A 21415-nucleotide genomic window follows, 5' to 3' on the forward strand; every position below is an offset into this window, starting at 1 on the left:
AACTTCTAAGAGGCCCCAGGGTGTGGGGAGAGTAATAACGAGCCACCAGCCCGCAGAGACGCTTTATGTATAGAAGACGTCTAGTACTAATGAAGTCAAACGCTGATGAGACACTTTGTGAGCAAATTACTTTACGGAGGCCCGATTAGTCTGTCGCCTTAACGCAGATATGGAAAGTACACAAAGTTAGCGCGTCAGTATCTTCTTTCGTACAGAGGTCCTTCAAAATGCTCCATTCTCAAATTCTTATATTTTTGCATAGTTTCCCCACTTTAATGTTTAAGATCATCAAATAAATGTAAATACCAGACAAATATAACCCAAGTGAAATTAAAATGCCATTTTTAAATGGTGATTTAATTTATTAAGGAAAATAAAAACTATTCAATGTTACCTGGCCCTGTGTGAAAAACTAATTACCCCCCTTGTTAAATCATTAATTCATTGTGTAACAAAGTAGCAAACATAGACCCAATCAAATAACTGCCTAAATGTAGAATAATAAGATATTGACTAGAACATGATAAGAAAATAAACTTACACTGAAGCCATCCCATGTGTCTTGCAGTTTCGGCTGCGTCGTTTGTAACAAGTCCGTAAAAGTGCGCTCGATTTGGTTACCCTCCAGTCCAGTACGGAGCCACGGCTTCTTCGTGTGCACGATGTAACTATTTCGTGCGCACAAAGTAGTAGTTTGTGCATACAAATTAGTAGTTTGTGCGCACGAACTAGTATTTTTTTTTTTACGTCATGTGTGGGGCTCCGTACTATTCCGTATTCTAGCAAATAGATTTTCTAGTTTGACAATATTAAATACAGAAACAACCACAGGTATGATGATAAAATCAATTATTACACAAATTCTGTATATTTACAAGTGATGTTTGATGCAAGAGCTCAGGCTCACAACGCTGTTCTCTCTGTCTGTCTTCGTTGACTGGACGGTGGCATAAAATTGGCACAGGGTATCATTCATAACATCAACAGTGATGTGTTCAGTTCGGATTTGTCAAATTTTGTCCCAGGAAGTGTCTCAGCTCAGTGTCTTTTAATGGCCTATTTTGTTGTTTTCTTTGCCCTTTTTTTATCCTCCTCATCTGCAAGTTGATTTAAATCATACGGAGTTAACATTTTGTGCTACTTCTGTCTCTTCATATTTCCCTCAATTCCTCAACAGCATCTCAGCCATCAAAAGTGTTGTAATCACCAAATAATGTAAATGATTAAAACACTAGTTACTGTTTTAAAGTTGCTAATTTCTGTCCTTAGAGTACTTCACATTTACTTTTCGGAAACTCTGTGTCAGGTTGCTATGTTTGCTGCTGTAATCTAACAGCTAAGGGTGCTGTGCATTAATTTGGAACAATGTAATGATGTTTCGATAGGAACTAATTGAGAAGTTGTAAGGGTATTCACCAAGACCATGGTATAATACTATGTGCTCTCAGACAAACATTGTAGATGCGCTTCGAAACGCCTAAAAAAAATATGTATTAAAAATTTTTTCAGATCTTCATATTTTTTTGTTTTAGAAAATAGAGCTGCTTAACAGTCTTGGAAAAATGACTATTTTCCCATACTTTTCCAGACCAGGAAATTTACCACCGGGCCCGCACTCTGGTGAGGGTTGGACTCCGCCAAGGCTGCCCTTTTTCACCGATTCTGTTCATAACTTTTACGGACAGAATTTCTCGGCACAGCCGAGGCGTAGGGGAGGTCCGGTTTGGTGGCCGCAGTACTGCATCTCTGCTTTTTGCAGACGATGTGGTTCTGTTGGCTTCATCAAGCAGTGATCTCCAACTCTCACTGGCAGCTGAGTGTAAAGCAGCTGGGATGAGAATCAGCACCTCCAACTCTGAGACCATGGTCCTCAGTCGGAAAACGGTGAAGTGCTCTCTCCAGGTCGAGAATGGGATCCTGCCCCAAGTGGAGGAGTTCAAGTATCTTGGGGTCTTGTTCACGAGTGAGGGAAGAATGGAACGGGAGCTCGGCAGGCGGATCGGTGCAGCGGCTGCAGTGATGCAGACTTTGTATCAGTCCGTTGTGGTGAAGAAGGAGCTAAGCCGAAAGGCGAAGCTCTCAATTTACTGGTCGATCTACGTTCCCACCCTCACCTATGGTCACGAGCTGTGGGTCGTGACCGAAAGAACAAGATCCCGGATACATGCGGCCAAAATATGTTTCATCCGCAGGGTGTCTGGGCTCTCCCTTAGAGATAGGGTGAGAAGCTCAGTCATTCGAGAGGGGCTCATCGTAGAGCCAGATGAGATGGCTTGGGCATCTGATTAGGATGCCTCCTGGACGCCTCCCTGGTGAGGTTTTCCGGCCACGTTCCACCGGGAGGACACTCTCAGCTGGCTTGGGGGTGCCTCGGGATCCCCTCGACCGCATCAGAGCCATAGGAGAAGGAACCGGTATAAACTGCTTGTTTAGGCCTGACTAGTTAGAGGCCTTATCCGGTTGCCACAGATATGGAAAGTACACAAAACTAGCCCAACAGTATCCTTTTTGGCACAGCGATCTCGAGAAATGGCTGCATCAGAAGGTCCAGCACTGACAGTGGAGAATGTAGACCCCAACTGGTCAGCTGCCTTAACAGGTTGACACAGATATAGAATGTGAAGTACACAAAACTAGTATAAGTATTTTATCCACTGGGATTCTGGTCACGTGCCTTAACAGGTTGCCGCAGATATGAAAAATGCCAGTAGTCTTTTTCATACTGAAATTGAAAAAATGACGTCTGACAAAACATCAGAGAAGGTCCCACAATAATGCAAATACATCTTCTGTTTCACTGAAAAGACATCTAATCCATTAAATTATTTGCACACATATTTGTTTGCATATGTGTGATGTCACATCAGTTGGTACTAGCATTTTATTTCGGTTAATATGCTAGTTAATATCATAACCCTCGTGAAGGTGGTTTGGTTGTGCTGAATAATTTAAATTTGAATACAGTTGTTTATGTGACATGGGTTATGATGTGTACATGCTAGAAGCGTGGTGTCGATGATCTATGATGCTTTCTGTTTTACGCCCTTTGTTGCCATCTTGTGGAATCTATATTACAAACCCTCGGGGGTGACTGTCCCAACATTTTGCTCACCTTGTTGCCTCCGTCATGCATAGCCCAGCTGCTGTGCTTCACCCCAAGTGCTACATGATACTCAGAGGCATCCAAGCAGGTGACAGGGTGTCCATACACCGAGTGGAGGGTCCTTAGGTCTTCCTCTTCCTCTTCATCCAGCAGATACACAGACTCCCCGGCCACCGCTGCGGTAAGCGCACGCCGCCGCCCCCTGCTGCCGGGCACCAACACCAAACTGTGGACCTGACAGACAGAACATGCAGAAATAAATTCTCACTCGTGTGTAATAGAATGGTGATTTAAAAAAAAAAAAAAAAAAAACGAGAAACAAAACATACAGGCTTAGGGAGGCGGGTCAGCGCGAGCATCCTCCATGCGCCGCACTCGTTGGCACCATCTAGTCGGACGTCGGAGTCGGCTGCGGAAGCCAGGACGGAGCCCTCCAGGCTGAGGGCCAAAGCCCGTTGGCTCCCCACCATTTGGTGGTGGTAAATGGGCTCACCACCTGACTGCGTGCTCCAGACGTCCACACAACCTGTGACACAAGCCATGCACCACCAATTTAAAAGTTTAAAAACCTATCGCTTTTGAAGAAGAGGCTATCCTATTTATCCTTAAAAATCCAGAAAACTGTCTTTAAAATATTCTTTCAAATTGTAAGAAAAAAATACATTAATAAAAATAACAAAAAGCGGCACGGTGGGAGACTGGTCAGCACATCTGCCTCACAGTTCTGAGGACCCAGGTTCAATTCCAGCCTCGCCTGTGTGGAGTTCACATGTTCTCCCCATGCCTGCGTGGGATTTCTCGGTTTGGAAAATGAATGAATGAATAAATGAAAAATGACAAAAATTAAATAATTGTTTTACGTAATAAATATATTTTACATAATACAAATGATAAAAGAATAACATTAATACTTAAATGATCTATTTTGTTATGTTTTATTTATTTTTAGAATTATAATGTATTTAATTGTTAAATATTTTTTTATGTGTCAAGTTGAAAAAAATCCTTCTTTCTATTATTATTATTGATAATATTTTTTTCAATGTATTAACAATTTGTATTAATAATAGTTATTTTTTAAATATTTGTAAATAATTAAAAAACTAATGCTTGTTAAGCAAGTCTTTTTATAGTATTTCATCATTGTTTTCATTTACAAATATATTTATTTATATTTAAAGATTATCATTTATTATTGTAATTTTTTTCTCTGGGTCAGGTTGACCATTTTCAAATTTAGAACTTCTAGAAAATATTATTTTTAATATTTTTAAAATTATAATAATATTATATATAGTATAACTTTATTTTGAAATTTTTATTTTGAATAATTTTGAAATTATTTGGTAAGCTATACTATAAGGAAAAAAAACGTATAATATATCCTTAAATTCTCATTATATAATCATTCTTTTCATTTAAATTTGCTTTAAAGGTTATAATGTAAATGTAAATTGTAAATGTATAGTTGGAACTGTGACCGACTGGTTAGAGCGTCAGCCTCACAGTTCTGAGGGCCGGGGTTCAATCCCCGGCCCCGCCTGTGTGGAGTTTGCATGTTCTCCCCGTGCCTGCGTGGGTTTTCTCCGGGCACTCTGGTTTCCTCCCACATCCCAAAAACATGCATGGTAGGTTAATTGATTACTCTAAATTGCCCGTAGGTGTGGATGTGAGTGTGAATGGTTGTTTGTTTGTATGTGCCCTGCGATTGGCTGGAAACCGGTTCAGGGTGTACACCGCCTCCTGCCCAATGTTAGCTGGAATAGGCTCCAGCACGCCCGCGACACTAGTGAGGAGAAGCGGCTCAGAAAATGGATGGATGGATGTAAATGTATACATTTTATGTACGTGTTAAAGTGACTGTTTCAAAGTTTAACCATCCAAAAATAAATACCTTTTTTAAATTGTAAAAAACATTTTTTATTAACCCTGTTCTGCTTATGAGAAAAGTTGTAAGATTTTTTTATTTTAAAGTAAATAAAACAATATCACTATTTATAGAAGATAAAGTTGCGGCTAGTTAGCATACCGTCATGGTAGGCGGCTGCTGCAATGTTACCAGCAACCTGCACGTGAGCGACATGTGGTCGGGGCTCAGAGAGAGCGGACAGCCAGTTGGACTTGAGGTAGGACGACGGCAGGTCCCAGTGCAACTTGTCCCACAGCCTCACGTCACCCGAGGAGTACCTGACGAGTACCAGACATGACTGCGTTACGCCATCACAGGGCTCGTCTTGGCATGGAACTGGCTCACAGTTCACTCCATGGTTCAATTGAATTCTTCAATTGCCCACTGGAGACAAATAACGTTACATCAATTGAATTATTGAAACAAAAACAAAACAAAAAATCATAAAATAATTTTCAAAAAAAATTGAGAAAATGTCTTTTTTAAAAGGAATTTTTTAAATATTTAATTAATATATTAGAAACAGAATTTTTTTTTTTTCAAAAAAGTTATTTCAAGAAAAAAATGAATTTATGGGGCCATATTTTTTTAGGGAAAATAAATGTGCATTTTGGGGATAAGAATTTATTTTCCAGGAATTTCTTGAATAAAATAATACTGTCCAGAAAAAAAAGTTGGTGACTTTTTTTCCCCATAAAATAAGAATTATTTTTCCAAGGCAAATTCTTATATTATGGGGGAGAAAACGTCACCAACTTTTTTATCTGGACAGTATTATTTTTTTCAATAAATAAAAATTTTGGGGGACAAAAAGTAATATTTTGAGAGGAAATTCCCCACAGGAGACAAATAACGTTTAGTGAATTGAATTATTACAAAATAAAAGAAAATCTGAACATCACAAAAAGGAAATTGCTTTTTTTTCAAGAAAATTTTATATTTTTAGATGGAAAACATTAATTTCTTGAAAGAATTACAAACATACTTTTTTAGAAACCTTTTTTTCTAAAAACTATACATAATTTTTTTGTGTAGGGGGCTGGGAGTGTGTCCATCCATCCATTTTCTAAACCGCTTCTCCTCACTAGGGTCGCGGGCGTGCTGGAGCCTATCCCAGCTATCATCGGGCAGCAGGCGGGGTACATCCTGATCTGGTCGCCAGCCAATCGCAGGGCACATACAAACAAACAACCATTCACACTCACATTCACACCTACGGGCAATTTAGAGGTACCAATGAATGCATGTTTTTGGGATGTGGGAGGAAACCGGAGTGCCCGGAGAAAACCCACGCAGCCACGGGGAGAACATGCAAACTCCACACAGGCGGGGCCGGGGATTGAACCCGGGTCCTCACAACTGTGAGGCTGACGCTCTAACCAGTCATCCACCTTGCCACCGGTGGGAGTGTGTATTTTTGTCAAAGAAAAACACTTATATTGCAGGGGTAAAAAAAAAACAATTCTTATTTGTAGAGGTACATAAAATTACCATATTTTTTTCTGGAAAGTTATTTTTTTTTAGAGGAATAGAAGATTTCAGAAATGCTAATATTTTGGGAGGGGGAAAAAAAGTTCCAAGAAAGAATGTAATTTTTCTCAAGGAAACCGTCATATTTGTGCGTGGGGGGGAGTAAAGTAGGGGTGTAGCAATTAATTCAACAACAATTCGATATGTATCACGATTCGTGGTTGCCGATTCAATTCAAAGACGATATTGGTTCATTTAGAACAACACGATCCGAAACGATTCAGTGGCTTGAAATTGATTCAGTAACAATTTAGCCAAAAATTCAACAAGTGTGACTGTGAAACTCAGCGGTACTTTGGAAAAATGTACTCTGGAAAAATGCCTCCACTCACTCTAAGGGGTTCCTGGCTGGACCCAAAAAGTTTGAGAATCCCAGAGCTAAACAGTCAAATACTAATGGCTAGAAACTAAGCACTATGAGGTTTCTACAAGGAAAAGCTTTTCGGAATAGCGTTAATAATACACAGAGAACTAAACAAGTGACCAATCCTACACTTTGTAACACAATGTGAGACTTGAAAAGATTGTTCAGTAAATGATAGTCGCTCATTCTCTTCTTTTGTCCGACAAAGTTCCTCCTCGTACACTGCTATCGTTCTTTCAAAAGCTGCAAATATTTTTTTGACGGTCACGCATTCAGGATCACTCTCAGCATTTCTACTGCACACATTTTCACATGATAATCACAACACCTTACACTCACAGTTGCTCTCTGCTTAGCGATCCCAAACGAGTTGGGTGTGTTAAAAAAATATACTCAGCGCGCGTACTGCTACATTCCGGACCGTTGTCGGAATGTGCCGAAAACTCACTCTCTTGGACTAGAGTTAGGGCGTCACATTGAATTTCTGAACGCAACCTATGTTAGCGACTAGCGAGCTAAGCTAAGATAGCTTGAAAGGCTTCAGTGCGGATTGTGGTGATTCACACACACGCATCCATTTAAACTGTGCGTAAATCCACTGTGCGTAAATCCAATAGGTTATTTCCAATCAATGGAATGATTAACTTTTTAAATGATTTTAAATCCATCCATCCATTTTCTGAGCCACTTCTCCTCACTAGGATTGCGGGCGTGCTGGAGTCTATGCCAGCTATCATCGGGCAGGAAGTGGGGTACACCCTGAACTGGTTGCCAGCCAATCGCAGGGCACATAGAAACAAACAACCATTTGCACTCACATTCACGCCTACGGGCAATTTAGAGTTGCCAATTAACCCACCATGCATGTTTTTTGGGATATGGGAGGAAACCAGAGTGCCCGGAGAAAACCCACGCAGGCACGGGGAGAACATGCAAACTCCACACAGGCGGGGCCGGGGATTGAACCCCGCTTCTCAGAACTGTGAGGCAGACGCTCTAACCAGTCATCCACTGTGCCGCCTGATTTTAAATCAATATATTTTATTTGCAAGGCCAACTTGCTCAACACAGATCGAAGTAGTTGGATCATAGCATTATAAATCGATACATCGTTGTAGTGAATGAAATCGTTACACCCGAGGAAAACTGTAACCTATTTGAGAAAAGGCATTATTTTCCTTTTTCACAGACAAAAAAAAATATTTTTCTTTGGGGGGAAAAAAAGGGCTGTTTTTATTTTTGTTGTTGTTTTTTTTCAATACAAAATTATATATCTTGAGGAAAATTATTTTCAATTAAAACAATTATTTTGAGAAAAAGGCTGGGTTTCTTACCAATACAAATATTAAAATGTTCTTTTTAATTATAAAGTCATATTCATGAAAAAATAAGTTTTTAATCCTCACCCTGCCAGGACGTAGTTGTCACAGGAGCTGACATCGCACAGCACCTTTCCCAGCTCGAACTGCAGCTGACTGATAGAGCCAACACGATTCTGCACACACAGCAATTATTGAATAAATGAAGTAAACTATGACAAACAAGTAATAAGATTGAGGAAAATAAATTGTTTGTTCAAGAAAAAAAATCTGTCAAAAGAAAAAGCGGTCATTTAATGAGAATAAAGTGCTAAATTATGTAAATTATATTATTTTATTGTCATAAAAAAAAGTTTTTAATTTTTTTATTTTGGGGTAGTCAGAATAGTCAGGAATAAAGTTAGAAATTATTAGTGAAAAAGTCAACGTTACGAGAATAAAGGAAATGCTCAAGCTGTGCATAATGTAACAGTCGGTTAAACTTTTTTTAATACAGTGCAGTACGTTTGTTATGTACAGTTCAACTCTATTTAACGTTTAAGTAGAATACAGTTGCATTTAATCTTTAATAATTTTTTATTAAAAAATGGTTTCATGAATACGCTAGCTGTAAGAAAAATAAGCAAAATAAATCATTATATGCATAGTACAAGGACACATTACATTCTGTATGGAGCATTACATTACAAGTACTGTATGGAGCAGTAGTGCAACACTGTGAGGGAAGGACAGGACTGGACAGAACAGGGACAAAGACAAGGGGAAGCATTCATGACAGAGATAGTGGATCTGGCTGTACAACTGAAGTGTGGTGTGGTGTGTTTTATCTGATTTATTGAATAACTGAAAAAGTAATCGATAGCTTAATCGATTACTAAAATAATCGTTATTTGCAGGCATATACCGTAATTTCCCGTGTATAATGCGCACCCATGTATAATGTGCACCATTGACTTTTGGCAATTTTTTTGGGGGGGGGAATGCACATTATACACGAGAAATTACGGTGCATGGTGAAACGGTGTACAAGTATGTGTGTGTGTGTGTGTGTATGTGTGTGTAGCGGCTCACCTTCCAGTTGGCACGCACGTTGGCGGCTGCGTTGCGGCAGTCTCGCAGTGTGGCCTTCCAGCAGGGTGAGTCGGACACGGCAGCGCCGCGCCGGTGGCCCTCACGCGCACACAGCTTGAACCACAGTACACCGTCCTCAGCCAGAGCTCGCCACGCCTTGCTCACCTGCCAGCAGCAAAACCATCAATTTGTACAGAGTTGGCTTTTTATTCAGCTTTTTGCAAAACATTTTACACTAGTGTGACAATTATAAATGTCAAAAAGCGAGATGCGTGAGCTGCACCCGCGATGTTCCGTTCGTCATTCAAAACTGTCGCCCGAAGATAGCTGGGATAGGCTCCAGCGGCCCGCTAACCCAGTGAGGACAAGTGGTAAAGGAACGGGCACGTATAAGGCACCGTTAGGGACATTATTCAGGAATAGCTCTCACAATTACTATTCAAATGCTTTCACACACACACAAACTACTGAAAGGCTCTCATAAGGACTACTCAAACACTCTCATACGCACGAGTCTTGCCCTCATTAACACTTCTCAAATGCTCTCATTGCCTACTCAAATGCTCTCATTGACACTACTCAAATGCTCTCATTAACACTACACAAATGCTCTCATTAACACTACACAAATGCTCTCATTGACACTACTCAAATGCTCTCATTTACACTACTCAAATGCTCTCATTTACACTACTCAAATGCTCTCATTTACACTAGTCAAATGCTCTCATTGACACTACTCAAATGCTCTTATACGCACGAGTCTTGCTCTAATTAACACTACTCAAATGCTCTCATACGCACACGTCTTGCTCTCATCAACACTACTCAAATGCGTTCACGCAAGCACATCAATCACATTCTCGCACACATCACTGGCATTCACAAGTTCATGTCAATCATGCTCACACATGAATAGTGTAAATATTTTATTAGGTAGTTCAATTCAAAAAGTGAAATTATAGAGATGAACTGCACACACTCAGAGTGAAGTATTTCATATTTAAAATATGTATTATTTTGATGATTGTAGCACATAGCAAATAAAAAAAAAATCCCCATATTGAGAAACTAAAATATAACATCAAACAAAATAGTGAATTAATTCAACAAATAAATTGACTTTTAACGTAGAAATTAGGCTGGAATTTGCCCTTCTTAAAATTACTTCAGTGTTTAATCATTCTATGAGTACTGAAGAAAAACTACAACCCCAATTCCAATGAAGTTGGGACATTGTGTTAAACATAAATTAAAAACAGAATACAATGATTTGCAAACCAAGTTCAACCTTGAACCCCGGTCCTCAGAACTATGAGGCAGACGCTCTCACCAGTCATCCAATGTGCCGCCTCTAAAATAATATTTACAAAAAAAGCTGAATGACATTAGCACACGCACAAAGAACAGAATATTTTTTTTCAAAATCTAATAAAATATGGAAAATACTTTGTTTTGAGCATATGGATAGCAGCAAATTGAAGGTGCGCGTTATACATAGGTAGAAGGGTTTTCCCGCTTTATGGGGAAGTGTTTTGAGAGTGCATTATACATCCGAGATTACAGTATCTGTGCATATGGAATGCAAATTGTTAAAAATGACTGTTGCTTAATAATGAAAAAGTAAAGTTTATGTAAACAGACATAAAATCTCTTATGAATCACACCCTCAGCGCCCCCAACTGGCCAGGAGGTAAATTGATTTAGAGGATTTGCTGAATGGATATTGAATTGGGGAGAGGAATACGCATCCATGAATCAATATTTTTACCAACTCCTACCCGATGGATGGGCGGGCAGACAGATAGATGTTTAAAGATACTCACCTGTGCACATCGGCCGAGCTCAGTTCGGTTGAGATATTGGAATATCTTCAGCGCTAACTCATACGGCAACTCCATGTCAAAGAAAGGGATGTCGCTTGCCTCATTCTGCATTAAAACAAGAACACACAGAATAGGTAGTTAGTGTATATATTGTTGAGATGGTGACTGAATGTCTCCAAGTACCAGATCCAGAATGAGTTGATCCACCAGCTGCTCTTCTTTCTTGACTTTTCTCTGAGGATTCTTTAGGGACCCCCTGCAGGCGGCGCCCTCATCCTGGTAGTTCCTCTTCCTTTTGCTCCTCTCCTCCTCGAGTCTGTCCAAAAGTGGGCTCGTTCTGCCGCCCAGCAAGCCCTTGGCGATGGAAATGTAACCGGCCTCCTGCACGCCAACACTACTCTCGGATTTTAACTCGCTTTTACCTCGACTCGCGTCATCATTTTCGTCCCCGCCATGACTCCTGGTAGTGGAGGGCGCAGCGGGAACGAGCCGCCGCTCCTCTTTTTGACTCCACAGCTCACGTTTCCAACGGTCTCTGAACACAGCGAGCTCGTCCTCGGCCATAGCGTACGAAATGTCAGGAATAAAAAGGCGACATTTTGTGTGAAAGGGTCGAAACAAGACAGGAAAGTCTCGAGTGCGGAAGTAGTGGAGCCAAAACAAAAGACGAGTCCTTCACTGTAAAAACACCGACGAGGGACACGGCTCTGAAAAATAAAATTCCGATGTAACGTTCATTACATCACGTCACACGTAATAATCATCCATCCATCCACCCATTTTCTGAGCCGCTTCTCCTCACTAGGGTCGTTAAAATACTAATAATAAGAATAAGAAGAAGACTCTATGTTTGTATGAGTAAAATTCTTAACTGCTGTGAATGTGACTATGTAAGAAAAAAAATGGAATAATTTTAAACTGTTACCGTGTGTACATTTTGTTTGTAAAGCTTGTCAAGAAGCAATTTGTTGAAACCTCAGGCTTACTCGGCCACCGTAGTTTACGTCCAGCCATCCATTTTCCATAGCGCTTATCGTCACTAGGGTCGCGAGCGTAACGTAAAACACGAAGTAAAAAACAATAATAAAAAGCTGAAAATAATAACATGGGAGTGCTTTTCTTGAACACGATGATGCTTAATAAAAAATATATACAGTACTGTACTTGAAAAATATACAATATATGTATTTTTAAATTTATTCAAAAATTAACAACCATTAAATCTATGAAACAGGGACATTTGTTTTAAATTTCTTCATGAAAACAGGACAAGTTGGTTTTAAATGCATTTTTTTAAACATGTACAATCATTAAAAAACTGAAAAGAAATATTATAATATTATTATATTAACATGTACTGGTTCGGCTCACTGATTTACTTACATACACCACTTAAATTGATACATACTAATTGTATTTAGTTGTACATTTACACTCATGAATATAAAATCTAGCAAGAAACTATGTGAAGATAATAAAGAAAGATTCAAGAAAGAAACGTCAAGTAAATAAGCATTTTCTTCACTTTTGGATCAATTCCACAGGCGCCCATTATGTCTCTCGAGTGTGCAAGACATGACGTCAGTCCAACGTCACGTGAGCTGTCCCTCATGAATAATTCGCGTATGCGGTAAACACAAAAGGCTTTGCATAAACAGGGTCCCACACTCATCCATCAGGAGCGTCAGAGGAAGAAGCATGTGCCGTTGGCCGCCCACGCCGCCGCGCACGCCGCCGCTGCCCATGGAGGCCGCGCGCGTACGCACGCCGCTGCGTGAGCCGCCTGGCTGCGCGGCTCAGACGCTCGCGACGCGCCTGCGGCTGATCGGGGACCAGCTGGACAAAAGTCTGACGACGGTGGCCGGCGAGGACGCGCGGCAGCCGGTCAGCGGGGGGTACGCGCGCACCACCGTGCACGTCAGCGTGTGCGCGCTGCTGCTGATGGTCACCAGACGACAATAGTACAAAGGTGGGTAGTCACGTTTTTGTTTGTTTGTTTTTACCACAAAACAGACTTCTCCATGTGGTACAATCATGTATTTATTGTCTTCAACGCTCAGAGAGAATATGAGAAAATAACAAAAAATGTTAAAACAATTAAGTCGGAATTTTATGGGGGGGGGGGGATATTACAAAGAGTTCATATTTTGAAGTTGAATTATTACAAAAATACATTTGAGAATAAAGTTGGTATATTACCCCCCCCCCCCAAAAAAAAAATATATAATTTTGAAGTTGAAATGCATCTGAAAAAAGCAATGTTATGAAAATAAAGTTTTGATAGTGCCCTGAAAAAAAAAGTAATATTTTATTGACTGATTGATAATTGTATTTGGTTGTTTCACAGCAGAGTCACTGATGGTGTAGTGGTCCACTCGCCTGACTTTGGTGCAGGCAGCGTGGGTTCAGTTCCCACTCATGGACAGTGTGAATGTGAATGTGAATGCGAATGGTTGTCCGTGTCTATATGTGCCCTGCGAATGACTGGCGACCAGTTCAGGGCGTAGTCCGGCTTTCGCTCGAAGTCAGCTGGGATAGGCTCCAGCGACCCTAACCAGGATAAGCGGTGTTGAAAATGGATGGATGGATGTTTCACAGTATTAGCAACACAATACAATACAGAAGCAAAGCTGCTTGTTTTGGCCCATCCCAGACATCATGTATCATACATCAGGAAAACAACACGAAAACCTCAGTTGCATTCAGTTAAACACTTTTCCAAAACATATATATAATAAATAAGTAAATATTATATCCCTTAATACTTCAAATTATATATAAGATACATATATAAACATATGCCCAAAGGAAAGTTCTTGTTTTTTGGCTTAAATAAAACGTCAATTGTTTTTTTTTTTAATTAGGTCCAATATTTTTAAGATTTGGGATTTTTTAAATACAGTAGTTGGTTTGTAGGTTCTAAAAATCCCACGTTATGCATTATTCTTATTGCCCTCTTTTGCAACTTAAAAATATTTCTATATACTTTTAACATGAATTTCCCCAAATTTCAGAGCAATAGGTCAAATATGGTAGTACTAAAGTTGAAAGCAGTTTCTATTTAATAATTTTTTAACTCTGTAAAGTATGTCTATAGTTTTTGACACTTTTTTTCCTTGTTGTCTATATGTGACTTCCAACAAAGCTCACTGTCTATCATCATCCCCAAGAACTGTTTCATAGACCCGTTCAATTTCCACACCATAATTTGAAATTGGCATTTGACTAATTAGAACCAAAACACATCATTACATGTACAAGATGAAATATGAAAATAAATTAGTAATGTTACTCCTCTTTATTTACAAAACTTAAAAGAAAAAAACTGCAGCTGAAACAAAGTGCTGGACGTAAATAAATAAATTAATTAAACAAATAAATGCGTTTAAAAAAAAAAAAAAAAAGCTTTAAAAACAAAAATGAAGACTATGAGAATAAAGTTGTAATAAAAGTCAACATTTTAAAGTTGAAATATTTCCAAAATAAATTAGCAATGTTACGAGAATAATGTAACATTACTTTGAAAATTTTGACCACAATAAGGTTGTAATATACGATTAATTATTCTTGTAACATTATAAGTGGGTTCTCCTAACATTATGATTTTATTCTCGTAACATTTTGGCTTTTTATTTTTATTTATTATTATTTTTTTTTACATGTAATGTTAGGTGTTTATGCTTGTAACTTGTTTAATGTTTTACTCAAAACATTCAAATTTATTTCTCGCAATGTGATGACTTTACTCTCTTAGCATTACGAGTGTCAGGCATGTGAACAAATACACACAACTACTAGGTGGTGCTCAAGCACCTGCCCTTTTGTCCTGAACCCATTTTTCTTGTCATCATCAATATTATAAATAAATAAATACATACCCTCTCTGTCATCAATTTTCGCAAAGTGTTTTGAAATCTGACGACCATTTATTTGTGTACTTGGGAGAAATGTACATATGCTCCTGCCGAGTCCCCAGCTGTTATGTCCCTGTTTTTCTGTCTCGTGTTCACTTTTTTTTGGCTTGATAGTCACCTTTGGGATTGTTGGTGGGCCGTGCATCCCTTTTGCACTTGTTGGCAATTATTGCCATGGGTTATTTAAACTCGGTCCCAGTGGAAAGAATGTGCTGGATTATTACCTATGATTGCTTGTCACCACAATATCCACAAGTTATTGAATCCGTCCCTTTCGTGCCAACGTGCTTGCTTTCCCACCACACCTTTCCGTGAATACTGCTGAGTTTGTCTGACATTGTTTTTCTATTCCTCGTGTAGTTAAGCGTGTGTTCAGTGTTTTTTGTCCCTCCTTTGTGTAGGTTGAGTAGAATTATTTTTTTCTCATTTTAGTTCTACCTAGTTTGGGAGCGTTTGCCGTGTCGTCACCAAATGGTCACGTGGTGTCTCGGTTGGCAGAAAGCCTATGGAAGTCGATAGCCGACCACGAGTTATCGGGGTATTCACGCTTAATTCCGTTAATTAATAAATGGTAGTGTTGTGTTATGGGTTGTACGTACAGATTGTCAACGAAGGATTCTTACAGTTTACGTCATCCCAAAGACACATGAAGCTCATTGAAAGCTTACATGGAGCCACATTACGTGACTCAACTGGAAGCATACTTACCGACCATGTTTGCTATCATGTTTACTTTATCCTGGTAGCATAGTTGCTAACGACTGCAACAGAAAGGGAAGGGGCGCTCGCCGGTCTAGACTAATGGGCCAACACACTAGCAAAGCATTCTGGGATTTGTAATATCAGTGGCAGATTTGTGGTGCTATATACTGGCGGCCCAGCTCCAATACACATTTGACATCGTGGGCCAAATTTGGCCCCCGGCCTGAGTTCGACATATATGTTATACAGTAATGATAAGACACTTGACTTTGTAATAACTTGTTTTGCAATGTAATTTTATGATATTAGATATATTGTCGGCGTGGGTTTTCTCCAGGCACTCCGGTTTCCTCCCACATCCCAAAAATATGCATGGTGGGTTAATTGAAGACACGAAATTGCCCGTAGGTGTGAATGTGCGTGCGAATGGTTGTTTGTATATGCGTGCCCTGCGATTGGCTGGCAAACCAGTTCAGGGTGTACCCCGCCTCCTGCCCGATGATAGCTGGGATAGGCTCCAGCACTCTCGCGACCCTTGTGAGGATAAGCGGCTCAGAAAATGAATGGATGGATGGATAGATATATTATTCATATTTAAGGATATTTGGCACAGACAAAAGATACATCTCACATTAGGTAATAACTTGAGTCTCACTCTTAAATACTCGATGCCTCCATTACTTTTGGTAATATTTTACCTCTTAAGTAGGCCTACAATCGTATACAAATTACAAATAAATATGAGCCTTACAATATGCAAATTCACGTCACGTATGGAGATGTTTCACCGTCTGAACATTTTCCAATCATCAATTGAATGATTGAAACTTACTTCGATGTGTCAAGAGACTTGTAGAATTGAATTACATCTTTTGTGTAGGCCGAAATTAAAAGTTGTCAATCCAATATATCCCCTCAGTCAGGCCAGGTGGATGGATTTGGGACACATTTGTGCGTGATTTCGTATTTAAGGCAAATTGTGGTTGCAGGTGTTGTACAGAAGCTTTGCTGCATAGCTTTGCTCGGCATCAGCTGGCCCAAACTTGCATACTGCGATAAAAAGCCATGAAGACAAGGTTTTCTTAGCCAAAATGATATGGGGGTGAATGGGACCACCACCAACCAACGTTAATGCGCATGCGCCAGAATTGTAACGATGATGTTTCACGAACACTCCCATAGGTCATTAGTGCCGGTTAGTTTGTTCTGTCCGCCTTTAGTTCATTTTAGTGTATTGTGTGTGTGTTTTTTTTTTTTTGTCACAACAACATTTTGCCCTCGTTGTTTTTTGGCATTCAGTTGTTTTGTATTTCACGCTTGCATGCTCCCTGGTTTGTGAATAAAATAGATCTAATGTTCAAGAGTTGCTGTGTCTGCTGAAGCCAATCATAACACTGGCCTCCTCCTTCTCCTTCCAAAAACACAAGTCATTTGAGCAGGGGTGTGTTGACTTTTTATATCCACAGTAGTCTCCCTTCACCTCCTCTAGTTGTATGATTGACAGCGTTAACAGAAATAACTACATAAGTTAAATGTTTTTTTCTGAATTGTATGACTAATTTTGGCGAAGGGTGCCCCTTTGTTGGCTACAGCACCTGCCCCCCATTTTTGCATTATATTTAGCATTGGTTTTGTGCGTAACTTTTTTCTCAAAACTGCTTTTTTGTAAGGTCAAGTTTTTTTCTCATAACATTTCAACTTTATTGTAAAGTAACTGACTTTTTTCACATATTGTGACTGTATTCTCGGAACATTGCATTTTTCTCCCCACACATTTTTATTTATATTTTATTTTTGTAACGTGCTGAATTTACTCAGGTTTTGCATTTCGGCTTATATTCAGCCTTTATTCTAAAGTGTGAACAACTTTATTGTGCGTGATATTTCAACTTTGTACTCAAAACATTGCAGCTTTTTTGAGTAATATTACAACTTTATTCTTGTAATGTTTCAAGTTTCTCGCAATGTTACTCATTTGTAATTTTCAGCCTTTTGCGCATTTTTCGACTGTACTCTCACAACATTTCACTTTATCGCATAGTATTCCGACTATGGTTGTACTGTTCTAAATTTATCCTTGTAACATTGCAACTTTGTTCGGATTATATTCAGTCTTTATACTCGTAACACTAGGACTTGTTTCTCACAATGTTATTGATCCTTTTTTCTGGAAACAATGTGACTTTATTTTCGTAACACCGCATATTATTTTTATTTATTCCCCCCCTTAACACCTACTAATCTGGCGGCACGGTGGGTGACTGGTTAGCACATCTGCCTCACAGTTCTGAGGACCGGGGTTCAAATCCCGGTCCCGCCTGTGTGGAGTTTGCATGTTATCCCCGAGCCTGCGTGGGTTTTCTCCGGGGACTCCGGTTTCCTCTCACGTCCCCAAAAACATTCATGGTAGGTTAATTGAAGACTCTAAATTGCCCGTGCGTGTGTATGGTTGTTTGTGCCCTGCGATTGGCTGGCAAACCAGTTCAGGGTGTACCCCGCCTCCTGCGCCAAGGTAGCGGGGATAGGCTCCAGCACGCCCGCGACCCTCGTGAGGATAAGCGGTACAGAAAATGGATGGATGGATGGATACCTACTACTCTTCCCCCATTAATTTAAATGTTACTTTTCATACGTCACTGAATTGCATTTGAATGTCTCTTTTGTACAGACGCCTTGCGAGCACGTCTGCAGACAAAAGACGAGGATGCTGAGCATGTAACGCGACGTTTTGGAGGCACCTGAAGGGAGGCTACGTGATGAAGATTCAACACGCCCTCCTCATCCTCCTCCTCCCCAGCCATATGCGGTGATGTCATCCTCCCCTGGTAGCCTGGAGGGGAACGCTGACTAATTAGGTTAATGACAATCAGAAGAAAACAAAACCACTGTCAAATTGTGTGTACAGCCGGAGGGAAGCTGTGGCATCAAGTTTAATCCAGATCTGATCTCGATTGCACATTTGGCAGTCATGTAAATGATAAGCATGTAAAATCAGTTGCAAGTACAGTGGACCCCCGCTATTCGCAGGTGATAGGGACCGGGCTGGACCGCGAATAGCATAAATGCGCGGATAATTGATGCCCTATATAATTGCAGAACTTTTTTTAAACTAAAAAAATTCTGGAATAAGCGGGCATAAACCGTCAATAGGCATTTTTGGGGTTGCCTACCCCCAAGAAAGAAAAATAATAACAAATTCCGCGAATAGGTGAATCCCTGGGTGCCGAACCGCGAGTATGTGGGAGTCCACTGTACACTGTACTGTAAACGATTAAGCCTTGGCGGAGGTCTTTAAGGGCTCACATCCACGCACTGGAAAGTTTCACAGAAGCTACACGACCATGTGAATATTTAACAATTACGACTGGAAGATGAACGAAAATTAAGTGGAAATATGAAAACAAAAATCATAATCTTACCAGAATCAAGTGATAGAATTTAGAATAAAATGTAGATTTCTTTTCATGCCCATGATATTTGTACTTTACTTTGGTAAAATTACGACCTTTTTTTTGTAGTATTACTACTTTATTCTCGTGGAAGTAAAAGTAAAACCTTTATAAAATATATTTCTTCTTTGTCTTTGTAAAAATATATTTTGTTGTAATATGACTTATTCTTTAAACTATTTTTTTTTAAATTATTATTATTATTATAATATAAACTATTGTAAAATTCAGATTTTCTTTGTAGTATTACAAATTTATTCTGGGAGATTTACTCTTTTTGTATTATAGAATTCTTTACATAATATTTCTACTTCATCCTACAAAATGGAGGGTTTCTTCAACCATAATATTACATCTTCAGTCTCGTAAGAAAAAATGTTTACGTAATATTTCGACAAAGATAAAGTAGTAATTTTAAAGTTTATTTTAAAGTTATGTTAAGAGTAAACAAATGCATTTTACTAGAATAAAGTCATAATATTAAGAGTAAAATAATGTAATTTTACCAGAATAAAAGCATAATAAATAAGACAAAAGGAAACAATTTTATTGTAAAAAAAAATCTGGATATTCAGACAGGGGGGAAAAAAAACAACAAACACATTTTACCTGATTAAAGTTGTAATATTACAGTTAGTTTATAGTATTAAGTCTTAATTCTGGTCTAATTACTCTTTTCTTACTGTATAATTATTTACATCATATTTTAACTTCACATTAAAAAAAAAATGTGTGCATAATGTTTAGACCCAAAATAATTTTACCATAATATAGTCATAATATTCAGAAGGGGGGAAAAAATTAATCAGGGGAGAAAAAAAAAAGTGAACATTCACAGGGGGGAAAAAAATCGTTTTACCAAATAAAGTGTGACTGACTGTTATGCTTATGTTGTAGTATGAATACTCTATTCTGGTAGAATTACTCTTTTCCTAAAATATGATTATTTATTTACATAATATTACAAATTTATCCTCGTAATACTAAGACTTTCTCGCAACATGGCAGTGTTTTTCACATATTACATATTTATTCTATTAACATTACAAAAATAAAATAATTTTAACAGAATAAAGTGATAATATTAAGATTAAAAAACTTTCTGTATTTATTCTGGTAAAATTAAGAAATATGTGTAATTCTATCAGAATAACGCCATAATAATCAGAGAAAAAAAATGGAAAAAAATCGGAATATTCAAGAGAAAAGTCATTTTACCAAAATGAAGATGTAATATTACACTTAAATTGTAGTATTACAATTTCATCCTCGTAATATTACGATTTCCTTTGTAAGATAGCAGCTCTTTCCCTGCGTAATATTACATGTTCTCAAAATTTAAAAAAAAATGTTCAGCTAATACAAAAAAAAGTAGTCATAATATTAAAGTAAACATTTTTATTTTACCAGCATAAAGTCAGAAAGTTATGAGAAATAAAACAAAGAATATTCTGAGAAAAAAGATCATTTTACCAGAATAAAGTTCTGCTATGCATACGAGAACACATTTCGCATGACCCTTGGAGGACCTTCTAAAAAGTCACCAAATTCCCCAGGTCGACAAAACCTTGGCGGAGGTCTCTGGGTGCTCTTTTCACCTATGAAGCTACACGACATGTAAATAATACTGCTGTTATCTTAAAGTAACATTTAAGTGTTTCCATGCATGATGTGTATGTGTACGTCCTACCGTCTTTTCTAATGTATAACTATTTATACTTTGTATATATGAATATGAATAAAGCAAAGACACTTTGGAAGGTGAGCTCAAGAGCTTTCATTTTTACGCGTGACAATCAAGAGCAAATGACAAGGAATCACATTGCACATTGATTAGTCAGAGGTCTATAATAATAATAATAATGTTGATAATCATAACAGATTGATCAGAGGTGTGGACAAGATGTTTGGTGATTTATTTATTGACAGTGTAGTGGGGGAGTGATTTCCACTGGTGTCTTTGTCAAAGTGTGACTGCATACTTGAAAAGCGCACATTGCTAAATCTACTAGTGCAGCCATATGAATGTTTCATTTGTCAAATAACGGCTCCCTAACATTGCAGCGTTATTCTCGCAACAGTGTGGGGTTTCTCACCTAATATTACAACTTGTTACATAACAACTTAACTCTTAGAATATTTGTGCTTTTTTCAGCCGAATATTTTACCTTTATACGCATTTGTTTTAAACATTATGACTTTACCCTCATGCCAATTTTTTTTTTTTT

At 38.6% G+C, this 21415-nt stretch overlaps 1 protein-coding gene across 1 annotated transcript in view; it reads right to left on the minus strand.

Moving 5' to 3' along the window:
• fbxw8 (F-box and WD repeat domain containing 8) overlaps positions 1-11805 on the minus strand; it is a 26688-nt gene extending 14883 nt beyond the window's left edge. Inside the window, exons 1-7 of the mRNA XM_061672762.1 lie at positions 11306-11805; positions 11123-11227; positions 9297-9461; positions 8313-8401; positions 5133-5290; positions 3433-3629; positions 3113-3337 (exon numbers count right to left, since the gene is read on the minus strand). Of these exons, the coding sequence (XP_061528746.1) occupies positions 3113-3337; positions 3433-3629; positions 5133-5290; positions 8313-8401; positions 9297-9461; positions 11123-11227; positions 11306-11686 (1320 nt within the window). The 5' untranslated portion in view covers positions 11687-11805. The remainder of the gene's footprint in view (positions 1-3112; positions 3338-3432; positions 3630-5132; positions 5291-8312; positions 8402-9296; positions 9462-11122; positions 11228-11305) is intronic.
• Between the last annotated feature and the right edge of the window lie 9610 nt (positions 11806-21415).

The sequence above is a fragment of the Phycodurus eques genome, chromosome 3, assembly GCF_024500275.1.
Source record: "Phycodurus eques isolate BA_2022a chromosome 3, UOR_Pequ_1.1, whole genome shotgun sequence".
Lineage (NCBI taxonomy): Eukaryota > Metazoa > Chordata > Actinopteri > Syngnathiformes > Syngnathidae > Phycodurus > Phycodurus eques.